At 57.4% G+C, this 12,500-nt stretch overlaps 1 protein-coding gene across 1 annotated transcript in view; it reads left to right on the forward strand.

The window, feature by feature from the left end:
* Positions 1-12,500, forward strand: part of LOC132459001 (glutamate receptor ionotropic, kainate 3-like) — an 88,201-nt gene that overhangs the window by 37,594 nt on the left and 38,107 nt on the right. The window contains 7 exon segments of the mRNA XM_060053412.1: positions 205-378; positions 2,427-2,684; positions 3,363-3,565; positions 7,653-7,700; positions 11,462-11,543; positions 11,546-11,581; positions 11,584-11,630. Of these exon segments, the coding sequence (XP_059909395.1) occupies positions 205-378; positions 2,427-2,684; positions 3,363-3,565; positions 7,653-7,700; positions 11,462-11,543; positions 11,546-11,581; positions 11,584-11,630 (848 nt within the window).

Raw genomic sequence — 12,500 nt, forward strand, 5'->3', positions numbered from 1 at the left:
CCCTCCCACCCCTTCAGCCCTTAACCCCTCCCACCCCTCCCACCCCTTCACCCCTTCACCCCTCTCACCCCTTCACCCCTCACCCCTCTCCCCCCTTCACCCCTCTCACCCCTGCACCCCTTCACCCCTCCCACCCCTCTCACCCTCTCACCCTCTCACCCTCTCACCCCTGCACCCCGCTCACCCTCTCCCGGTGCGTTTCAGGGGGGATCTTCGAGCAGACGGAGGGCCCCGTGCCCCTGGTCAGCGCCGAGGAGCTGGCCTTCAAGTTTGCGGTGAACAACATCAACAGGAACCGGACGCTGCTGCCCAACACCACGCTGACCTACGACATCCAGAGGATCAACATCTACGACAGCTTCGAGGCCTCCAGGAAGGGTGAGGCCAGGGGGTGGAGGTGGAGGGTGGAGGGTGGAGGTGGAGGTGAAGGGGGGAGGGTGGAGGGTGGAGGTGGGAGGTAGAGGTGGAGGTGAAGGGGGGAGGGTGGAGGTGGAGGTGAAGGGGGGAAGGTGGAGGGTGGAGGTGGATGGTGGAGGTGGAGGTGAAGGGGGGAGGGTGGAGGGTGAAAGTGGAGGTGGAGGTGAAGAGGGGAGGGTGGAGTTGGAGGGTGGAGGCGGAGGTGGAGGGTGGAGGTGGAAGGTGGAGGGTGGAGGTGGTGGTGGAGGGTGGAGGTGGAGGGTAGAGATGGAGGTGGGGGATGGAGGTGGAGGGTGGAGGTGGAGGGTGGAGGTGGAGGGTGGAGGTGGAGGGTGGAGTTGGAGGGTGGAGGTGGAGGATCAGCGAGGTGGAGGAAGGGATTTCAGCGTTGATCAGCGTATTTTAATCATTTCCGTCTGCAAACTGTTACGATGATGATCAGTATAATGTTACCATGACGATCAGCCTACTGTTGCCACAGAGCTTTTCATGCTGTTACCCCGAAGACCATCGGCCGACTGTTACCACGACGATGGCATATTGTTACAACAACGACAAGCATCATGTGATCTATCACATTGATATGGGCATCGCTAGCAGCCTATGCAGACCAGGCAAGCCCTCTGCCCCCTGCCAGTGGAGGCAGAGGGCTTCAGGACCGTCTGCCAGGTCAATGAGGCCTGGCTCAGCCTGCACACTGCAGCATGGGGCTAGGGGCGAGGGGCGAGGGGCGAGGGGCGAGGGGCTAGGGGTGAGGGGATAGGGGCGAGGGGCGAGGGGCTAGGGGTGAGGGGCTAGGGGCTAGGGGCTAGGGATTAGGGGCGAGGGGCTAGGAGCTAGGGATTAGGGGCGAGGGGCTAGGAGCTAGGGGCTAGGAGCTAGGGGCTAGGAGCTAGGGGCGTGGGGCGAGGGGCTAGGAGCTAGGGGCTAGGGGCTAGGGGTTAGGAGCTAGGGGCTAGGAGCTAGGGGCTAGGAGCTAGGGGCGAGGGGCGTGGGGCGAGGGGCTAGGAGCTAGGGGCTAGGGGCGAGGGGCTAGGGGCGAGGGGATAGGGGCGAGGGGCTAGGGGTGAGGGGCTAGGAGCTAGGGATTAGGGGCGAGGGCCTAGGAGCTAGGGGCTAGGAGCTAGGGGCTAGGAGCTAGGGGCGAGGGGCGTGGGGCGAGGGGCTAGGAGCTAGGGGCTAGGGGCTAGGGGTTGGGGACGAGGGGCTAGGGACTAAGGACAAGGGACTAGGGCCTAGGGACTAGGGAGGAGGGACTAGGCGCTAGGGATTAGGGACTAAGGACAAGGGACTAGGGGCCAGGGAATAGGGACTAGGGATTAGGGACTAGGGACTAGGGACTAGGGATTAGGGAGTTTGTCCTGGTGTGGTGGTAGACGGTGTACCCAGGGCCGCAGTAGGTCAGCTGTCCTGGTGTGGTGGTAGACGGTGTACCCAGGGCCGCAGTAGGTCAGCTGTCCTGGTGTGGTGGTAGACGGTGTACCCAGGGCCGCAGTAGGTCAGCTGTCCTGGTGTGGTGGTAGACGGTGTACCCAGGGCCGCAGTAGGTCAGCTGTCCTGGTGTGGTGGTAGACGGTGTACCCAGGGCCGCAGTAGGTCAGCTGTCCTGGTGTGGTGGTAGACGGTGTACCCAGGGCCGCAGTAGGTCAGCTGTCCTGGTGTGGTGGTAGACGGTGTACCCAGGGCCGCAGTAGGTCAGCTGTCCTGGTGTGGTGGTAGACGGTGTACCCAGGGCCGCAGTAGGTCAGCTGTCCTGGTGTGGTGGTAGACGGTGTACCCAGGGCCGCAGTAAGTCAGCTGTCCTGGTGTGGTGGTAGACGGTGTACCCAGGGCCGCAGTAGGTCAGCTGTCCTGGTGTGGTGGTAGACGGTGTACCCAGGGCCGCAGTAGGTCAGCTGTCCTGGTGTGGTGGTAGACGGTGTACCCAGGGCCGCAGTAGGTCAGCTGTCCTCAGGCTGTAGGCCGCGGGGGACCCGGCGCGGTGGTGATGTGTCTTGTCTCCTCCACAGCCTGTGACCAGCTGTCTCTGGGCGTGGTGGCCATCTTCGGGCCGTCACACAGCTCCTCGTCCAACGCCGTCCAGTCCATCTGCAACGCCCTGGAGGTCCCTCACGTGCAGGTGCGCTGGAAGCACCACCCCATGGACAACAGAGACACCTTCTACACCAACCTCTACCCCGACTACTCCTCCCTCAGCTACGCCATCCTGGACCTGGTGCAGCACCTCAAGTGGAAGACGGCCACGGTGGTTTATGATGACAGTACAGGTTGGTTCTGCTGCTGTTTAGGCGTCAAACTACTCCAGGTTAGCGTAGCTCGGTACTTTGCTTAGCAGATATCTGGTTTCTTCCAGAAGGATGTCACCAGATACTGAGGACGTTGTGGATCAAGCCCAGAACCGATCCGGCCTCCAGCATCCTAACAGACTAGACTGCGCTACGTTACTATGTACCACATGTAGCGAGATCCAGAGATCTGCTTTAGCAGATGAGCTGTGGTGCTTTGTCCTCCTCTACGTTATCTCCATAGTCCCCCCCCAGGTCTAACCCTAGCTCCTCAGGTCACCTCCATGCCCCCCCCCCCCAGGTCTAACCCTAGCTCCTCAGGTCACCTCCATGCCCCCCCCCCCCCAGGTCTAACCCGAGCTCCTCAGGTCACCTCCATGCCCCCCCCCCCAGGTCTAACCCTAGCTCCTCAGGTCACCTCCATGCCCCCCCCCCAGGTCTAACCCTAGCTCCTCAGGTCACCTCCATGCCCCCCCCCCAGGTCTAACCCTAGCTCCTCAGGTCACCTCCATGCCCCCCCCCCCAGGTCTAACCCGAGCTCCTCAGGTCACCTCCATGCCCCCCCCCCAGGTCTAACCCTAGCTCCTCAGGTCACCTCCATGCCCCCCCCCCAGGTCTAACCCGAGCTCCTCATGTCAACTTCTCTCCATGGCCCCCCAGGTCTGATCCGGCTCCAGGAGCTCATCATGGCCCCCTCCCGGTACAACATCCGGCTGAAGATCCGCCAGCTGCCTCTGGACTCCCAGGACACCCGGCCGCTCCTGAAGGAGATGAAGAGAGGCCGCGAGTTCCGCATCATCTTCGACTGCAGCCACCAGATGGCCGCGCAGATCCTCAAACAGGTGGGGCAGAACCTCAAACAGGTGGGGCAGAACCTCAAACAGGTGGGGCAGAACCTCAAACAGGTGGGGCAGAACCTCAAACAGGTGGGGCAGAACCTCAAGAGGTTGGGCAGAACCTCAAACAGGTGGGGCAGAACCTCAAGAGGTTGGGCAGAACCTCAAACAGGTGGGGCAGAACCTCAAGAGGTTGGGCAGAACCTCAAACAGGTGGGGTAGAACCCCAAGAGGTGGGGCAGAACCTCAAACAGGTGGGGCAGAACCTGGAGAGGTTGGGCAGAACCTCAAACAGGTGGGGCAGAACCCCAAGAGGTGGGGCAGATCCTCAAACAGGTGGGGCAGATCCTAAAACAGGTGGGGCAGATCCTCAAACAGGGGGGGCAGATCTTAAAACAGGTGGGGCAGATCCTAAAACAGGTGGGGCAGATCCTCAAACAGGTGGGGCAGATCCTCAAACAGGTGGGGCAGATCCTCAAACAGGGGGGGCAGATCCTAAAACAGGTGGGGCAGATCCTAAAACAGGTGGGGCAGATCCTCAAACAGGTGGGGCAGATCCTCAAACAGGTGGGGCAGATCCTCAAACAGGTGGGGCAGATCCTCAAACAGGTGGGGCAGATCCTCAAACAGGTGGGGCAGATCCTCAAACAGGTGGGGCAGATCCTCAAACAGGTGGGGCAGATCCTCAAACAGGTGGGGCAGATCCTCAAACAAGTGGGGCAGATCCTCAAACAGGTGGGGTAGAACCCCAAGAGGTGGGGCAGATCCTCAAACAGGTGGGGCAGATCCTCAAACAAGTGGGGTAGATCCTCAAACAGGTGGGGCAGATCCTCAAACAGGTGGGGCAGATCCTCAAACAGGTGGGGCAGATCCTCAAACAGGTGGGGCAGATCCTCAAACAGGTGGGGCAGATCCTCAAACAGGTGGGGCAGATCCTCAAACAAGTGGGGCAGATCCTCAAACAGGTGGGGTAGAACCCCAAGAGGTGGGGCAGATCCTCAAACAAGTGGGGCAGATCCTCAAACAGGTGGGCAGATCCTCAAACAGGTGGGGCAGATCCTCAAACAAGTGGGGTAGAACCCCAAGAGGTGGGGCAGATCCTCAAACAAGTGGGGCAGATCCTCAAACAGGTGGGGTAGAACCCCAAGAGGTGGTGTAGAACCCCAAGAGGTGGGGCAGATCCTCAAACAGGTGGGGCAGATCCTCAAACAAGTGGGGCAGATCCTCAAACAGGCGGGGCAGATTGAGGAGGGGGGGTTGGTGGTGATGGAGGTGGAGGAGGGTGATGGTGGTGGAGGAGGGGAGGGTGGTGGAGGAGGGGAGGGTGGTGGAGGTGGGGAGGGTGGTGGAGGAGGGGAGGGTGATGGAGGAGGGGAGGCTGATGGAGGTGGAGGAGGGTGGTGGAGGTGGAGGAGGGGAGGGTAATGTGGTGGAGGAGGCTGATGGAGGAGTGGAGGGTGGTGGAGGGGGAGGAGGGGAGGGTGGTGGAGGTGGAGGAGGGTGGTGGAGGTGGTGGAGGAGGGTGGTGGAGGTGGAGGAGGGGAGGGTATTGTGGTGGAGGAGGCTGATGGAGGAGTGGAGGTCACGGTGATTTGCAGTACTTGTATATCTGCTACTACATCTACCTTCTAAAATGTCTTCGGGGTCCGGAGCAATAACAAAAGATTGTACATAAAGAAATAACAACACATTAAAGACAGGAAAACCGAATCAATAGAAAGGAGGGTATGGAATCACAGAGCTGTAGGTGAACCTCTCGAACACGGACTAGTTGAAATGTGGGTAATAATCAGCAAACGGTGGACATCGGTCTGCTGATTGGATCTCCTCTCTGTAATTCAATCTATTATCTGATGTTTCATCATCCTAAGTTTCTCAGAGGACCTGTCCTGACTCTTCCCATATCCTAAAACACCAAGCTTAACACAGATCTAAAACACCAGCTAAAACACCTAGCCAAACACCTAACTAAAACACAGAGCTAAACATCTAGCTAAAACACCTAGCTTAATCACCTAGCTTAACACAGAGCTAAAACAACCAGCTGAAACACCTAGCCAAACACCTAACTCAAACACAGAGCTAACTAATTTAGCTAAAACAACTAGCTAAACACAGAGCTAAACTAGTTAAACACCTAGCTAAATGCCTGGCAAAAAAAACCTTGCTAAAACACCTAGCTAAAACTCCTAGGTAAACACCCAGCTAAACATCTAGCTAAATCACCTAGCTAAAACAACAAGCTGATTTTCTGTGTATTGCTACGATAAACTGGGCTCCTTTAGAGCTCTAACTAGATGGCATTCCATTAAAGCTATTGTAGCCTCCCTTAGCCTGTTAGAGCTTAAAGTCCCTGGTGGTTATCATGTGTAATCATTGAGAGCTTTTACTCCGGGTTTCTGTTAGAGCTCTTGCCTGCTGATGAGGGTTCCTTTAAGACTCTGTGGCCGTCATTGGTGTCCCTTATTTATGGGTGTAGAGGTGTTTGCATGCTGGAATTAAAGTGGAACATATAATTTAAACGCATAATTAAGGCTCTAATATCTGCTTAATCGAATAAGCAGCTGAGGCTCAATGGCAGTAGAGCTTGCATGGTTAGAGTATGAAGTCCGGTGGTGGTTAGTGTATGAAGGTGGTTTGTGTATGAGGCACTGTGGTGGTTAGTTTATGAGGCACTGTGGTGTGAGGAGTGGAGGGGGTTAGTGAAACCTGGTGCTGGTTAGTGTAGCCCGGTGCTGGTTAGTGTAGCCTGGTGGTGGTTAGTATAGCACTGTGTGGGTTAATGTAGCCCTGTGGGGTTAGTGTAGCACTGTGGGGGTTAGTGTAGCCCTGGGGGGGTTAGTGTAGCCCTGTGGGGGTTAGTGTAGCCCTGTGGGGGTTAGTGTAGCCCTGGGGGGGTTAGTGTAGCCCTGTGGGGGTTAGTGTAGCCCTGTGGGGGTTAGTGTAGCCCTGTGGGGGTTAGTGTAGCCCTGGGGGGGTTAGTGTAGCCCTGTGGGGGTTAGTGTAGCCCTGTGGGGGTTAGTGTGTGAAGGTGGGCGGGGTTGGCAGCAGTAGAAGCTCCAGCACCAACATCATCATAAGCACCGCTCCGCCCTGCAGGAGACGATGCAATCAGGCAGGAAGCGGACGTGTTGAGGGGGCGGCGGGCCTTTCAGCAGGCAGGAAGTGGACGTGTTTTGGGGGGGGCGGCGGCATTTCAGCACGGAGGAAGTCAGGATAAGGAGTCGAGATTAGAGGGCGGGAGGCGAGGAGGGCGCCGCCGCTCTGAGGGAGGCGGCCTCCCGGGACGTCGTGGTGCTACGAGCCGTCGCTATTCGCTAAGGACTGAAGGAGAACAAACTGTGAACCATCAGCCTCCACCCTCTGGTCTGAACCGGCTGCAGGTGATCCTCCACCCTCTGCCTCGTTAACAGCCTCCACCCTCTGCCTCTGTCTCGTTAACAGCCTCCACCCTCTGCCTCTGTCTCGTTAACAGCCTCCACCCTCTCCCTCTGTCTCGTTAACAGCCTCCACCTCTGCCTCTGTCTCGTTAACAGCCTCCACCCTCTCCCTCTGTCTCGTTAACAGCCTCCACCCTCTGCCTCTGTCTCGTTAACAGCCTCCACCCTCTGCCTCTGTCTCGTTAACAGCCTCCACCCTCTGCCTCTGTCTCGTTAACAGCCTCCACCCTCTGCCTCTGTCTCGTTAACAGCCTCCACCCTCTGCCTCTGTCTCGTTAACAGCCTCCACCCTCTGCCTCTGTCTTGTTAACAGCCTTTCGGCCTCGACCTTGCCTTGTTAACAGCCTCTCGGCCTCTGCCTCAGCCTCTGCCTTGTTAACCGCCTCTCGGCCTCAGCCTCTGCCTCGTTAACAGCCTCTCGGCCTCTGCTCGTTGACAGCCTCTCGGCCTCTGAGCCTCGCCTCGTTACAGCCTCTCGGCCTCAGCCTCTGCCTCGTTAACAGCCTCTCGGCCTCGGCCTCGTTAACAGCCTCTCGCCTCAGCCTCTGCCTCGTTAACAGCCTCTCGCCTCGGCCTCGTTAACAGCCTCTCGGCCTCAGCCTCTCCTCTTAACTAGCGGCCTCATTAGGATGTCTGTTCTAATCCTAAATTGTCTTCTTGTGTCTCCAGGCCAGACCATGGGGATGATGACCGAGTACTACCACTACCTCTTCACCACCCTGGTAACCTAGTACTACTTACCCACAATACTACCTAGTGCTACATATATACCCAGTACTAAACCTAGTACAAAAAATATTCTCAGTACTATACCCCTTGCTGTATTTATCAACAATATTATAACTCCTATTAGTGTTTCTGCATATGTACTCTGCTGTACCTATGGTGTACGACATATAATGTAACTAACCCTAGCCCAGCCCTGACCGGTATAGGTTAGGGTAAGGGCTAGCCCTAAGCGCCTGTATCAGGTAGGTATACCACTGTCCATATAATGTCTATGTTAAAAGACTCAAGACTCATAGTCCACCTCGACTCTGCATAGCCACCCTCCCCCTTCTGGCCACCATTGTACATTGCATTGTATTGTGTTGGATTGTATTATAGTACTTAACTGTGTAGCAACTGCAGTAGCTGCTATCATGGCTGTAACACGGGGAATTGGTTAGCCCTAGCGATTGTGGTACTTGCACTTGGTTCTATGAACATCCTTACTGTACCGACAGCGATATATTGTTGCACTTCTTATGACAAATGTACTTATTGTAAGTCGCTTTGGATAAAAGCGTCTGCTAAATGCCCTAAATGTAAATGTAAATGTGTAAACTGGGTCAGGCTTAGGCTAGCCCTGCTAGATCTGTTTGCTTCCATTGATTGTTTGGTCAAGTCAGAGTCTGCTGACGGTGTCTGTGGAGGTTATCAGCCGTAGATCACAGGGATGTGGTCTAAACGTCCCAGTTCCCCTAACAGCACACATGGAAGCCTCTCTATCACATGAACTGGTCTGAACTGGCTGCTGTATGAACAGTAGTTGTACTCTGTGTAGACCAAAAACACACGCTACCAGGAGGAGTCTGAGGAGCAGGTTCAACCCGCTCCGCCGGGCCCATGGGATCGGTCCCCTCTTGCTCTCTCTCTGGGTCAGCCCGCATCCCTCTCTCCCTCCTCACTGCTGTCTCTCTCTCATGCTCCTTCTCTTTTATTTTTCCATCCTTCTCTTTCTTTTCTCTCTCTCTTCCCCTATCTCTCTCTCCCTCTCTCTCTCTCTCTCTCTCTCTCTCTCTCTCTCTCTCTCTCTCTCTCTCCCTCTCTCTCTCTCTCTTTCTCTCTCTCTCTCTCTCTCTCTCTCTCTCTCTCTCTCTCTCTCTCTCTCTCTCTCTCTCTCTCTTCCCCTCTCTCTCTCTCTCTCTCTCTCTCTCTCTCTCTCTCTCTCTCTCTCTCTCCTCTCTCTCTCTCCTCTCTGTGTATCTGTACGTGTCTCCCCCTTTCTCCCCTTCCCTCTCTGTCTCTCTCTCCCATCTCTCTCTGTGTCTGCCTGTCTCTCTCTCTCTCCTCCCTCTCTGTGTCTCTCCCCTCTCTCTCTCCCCCTCCCTCTCTCCCCTCCCTCCCTCTCTGTGTCCCTCCCCTCCCTCTCTCCCCTCCCTCTCTCCCCTCCCTCCCCCAGTGTTGTGGTAATGACGTGCTGTGGGGCTGTGACTCGTGTCCACGAGGCTGCAGCTTTCCTCTGCTGGTGGTGCGCGGCGGCCCCCATTACTCTTCCACCCAGCGGTCCTGCTTATTGCCGCGTTGCAGCTGCAAAATAAAGAACATTATTAACGCTAACATTACCTTTAGAACGGGAACGCTGCCCACGGAGCGCAGCGCAATCGGCCGCCCCTCCTGAAGCACGCCGGCTCCGGAAGGCACGCCGGCTCCGGAAGGCACGCCGGCTCCGGAAGGCACGCCGGCTCCGGAAGGCACGCCGGCTCCTGATGGACGCGCTGTTAAGAAGATTAAAAGTGGCGGGTCGGTCTGACCCCGCGGTGCCAACATGCGACGCCTGACTGTTTTATAGTCCACAGGAGGGGGGGTTATTAGAGCGTGAAACTGGGGCAGCTAATAACTTCCTTGTCCTGTGAAATGGGTCTGTCACCCGCGCCTCCCTTCACCCCCTCCCCACCGCCGCCGGAACCCCGAGCTGGAGCGAGAGCCTGGGTCTGAGCCCCGCCCAACGGCCCTCAGACCAGTGGCCCTCAGACCAGGAGCCCTCAGACCAGGGGCCCTAAGGCCCTCAGACCAGTGCCCCTCATACCAGGGCCCCTTAGGCCAGAGGCCCTCAGACCAGTGCCCCTCATACCAGGGTCCCTTAGGCCAGGGGCCCTTAGACCAGTGGCCCTCAGACAAGCGGCCCTCAGACCAGGGGCCCTCAGGCCCTCAGACCAGAGGCCCTCAGACCAGTGGCCCTCAGACCAGCGGCCCTCAGACCAGGGGCCCTCAGGCCCTCAGACCAGCGGCCTTCAGGCCCTCAGGCCAGCGGCCCTCAGGCCCTCAGACCAGAGGCCCTCAGGCCAGCGGCCCTCAGGCCCTCAGACCAGAGGCCCTCAGACCAGTGGCCCTCAGACCAGCGGCCCTCAGACCAGGGGCCCTCAGGCCCTCAGACCAGCGGCCTTCAGGCCCTCAGGCCAGCGGCCCTCAGGCCCTCAGACCAGAGGCCCTCAGACCAGTGGCCCTCAGACCAGCGGCCCTCAGACCAGGGGCCCTCAGGCCCTCAGACCAGGGGCCCTCAGGCCCTCAGACCAGCGGCCTTCAGGCCCTCAGACCAGCGGCCCTCAGGCCCTCAGACCAGAGGCCCTCAGGCCAGCGGCCCTCAGACCCTCAGACCAGCGGCCCTCAGACCAGCGGCCCTCAGACCAGCGGCCCTCAGACCAGCGGCCTTCAGGCCCTCAGACCAGCGGCCCTCAGACCAGCGGCCCTCAGACCAGGGGCCCTCAGGCCCTCAGACCAGGGGCCCTCAGGCCCTCAGACCAGCGGCCTTCAGGCCCTCAGACCAGCGGCCCTCAGGCCCTCAGACCAGAGGCCCTCAGGCCAGCGGCCCTCAGACCCTCAGACCAGCGGCCCTCAGACCAGCGGCCCTCAGACCAGTGGCCTTCAGGCCCTCAGACCAGCGGCCTTCAGGCCCTCAGACCAGCGGCCTTCAGGCCCTCAGACCAGCGGCCCTCAGGCCCTCAGACCAGCGGCCCTCACTCCAGTGGCCCTCAGACCAGCGGCCCTCAGACAGGGGCCCTCAGGCCCTCAGACCAGGGGCCCTCAGGCCCTCAGACCAGCGGCCTTCAGGCCCTCAGACCAGCGGCCCTCAGGCCCTCAGACCAGCGGCCCTCAGGCCCTCAGACCAGCGGCCCTCACTCCAGCGGCCCTCAGGCCCTCAGACAGCGGCCCTCAGACCAGCGGCCCTCACTCCAGTGGCCCTCAGACCAGCGGCCCTCAGGCCCTCAGACCAGAGGCCCTCAGGCCAGCGGCCCTCAGGCCCTCAGACCAGAGGCCCTCAGACCAGTGGCCCTCAGACCAGCGGCCCTCAGACCAGCGGCCCTCAGGCCCTCAGACCAGCGGCCCTCAGGCCCTCAGACCAGAGGCCCTCAGGCCCTCAGACCAGCGGCCCTCAGGCCCTCAGACCAGCGGCCCTCACTCCAGTGGCCCTCAGACCCTCTGTGACATTCTGCCCCCAGCCCGACCCCAGCCCCGCCCCAGAAGACCCTCTTTGACATCACGCCCAAGCCCCGCCCCCGCCCCGGCCCCTGCCCCGCCCTAGAAGACCCCTACAACGTGGGGCTCTGGAAGGGGTCCCTGTGCTTTGTTCGGCCTCTATGAAATCCCCAAACACTCTTTAAATTGAATGTGTAATTGTGTAATTAGTTTGTGTGAACCCTGAATGTTTGACGCTGTCTTCGTGGTGAGACCTGTCCCGGTTCATTAAAGGTTGAATAAAGGTCATGACCCCTGTCCTCAGGACCTGATGGCCATCGACCTCGACCCCTACCGCTTCTGTGGGGTCAACCTGACAGGCTTCAGGATCCTCAACGTGGACAACCCCAAGTGGCCTCCATTGTGGAGAAGTGGTCCAACGAGAGACAGATCCCCACAAGGCCGACTCCGGGCTGCTGGAGGGAGTCATGACGGTAGATAAACACCTATCTGAAGTTTATACACTAACTCAGACACTCTTAATTTAACATTTGACGCTTACCTTAATTTATACACTGACTCAGACACTCTTAACTTCACTTTAGACACTTGCGTCACGCCAGTAGATTTACACTTAGCTTAAGTTTATAGACCGACTCAGACTCCGGGTTGCTTGAGGGCGTCATGACGGTAGACCCTTAAACATTATACACTTACCTTAAGTTTACACACAGGCTCAAATGCTCCTAACTTAACATTGTACACTTACCTTAAGTTTATACACTGGATCATACTCCGGGCTGCGGAAGGGGGTCATGACGGTAGACCTCTTAACATTATACTCTCAAGTTTATAGACTGACTCAGCCACTCTTAACTTAACATTAGACACTTACCTTAAGTTTATACACTGACTCAGACTCCGGCCTCTTAACTTAACATTATACACCTATCTTAAGTTATAACTGATTATACTCCGGGCTCTTAACCTAACATTATCCAAATATCTTACGTCTATACACTCGGTCAGACGCTCTTAACATTATACACTTATCTTAAGTTTATACACTGAGTCAGACGCTCTTAACTTAACATTAAACACTTATGTTAAGTTTATACACTGAGTCAGACGCTCTTACCTTAACATTCAACACTGATATCATCCACTCCAAGTGCCAGCAACGTCTCTTTTTCCTTCGCAAACTCCGCAAACTCCAGGTCCACCAATCCGTTCTGACAGCATTCTACAGATGTATCATTGAATCCATAATCACCTTTAACATCACCTCCTGGTTCGGAGCACTGTCCAACATCCATAGGAACCCACTAAACAGAATCATCAAACTGAGCAGCAAAATAATTGGA

The sequence above is a fragment of the Gadus macrocephalus genome, chromosome 6, assembly GCF_031168955.1.
Source record: "Gadus macrocephalus chromosome 6, ASM3116895v1".
NCBI lineage: Eukaryota > Metazoa > Chordata > Actinopteri > Gadiformes > Gadidae > Gadus > Gadus macrocephalus.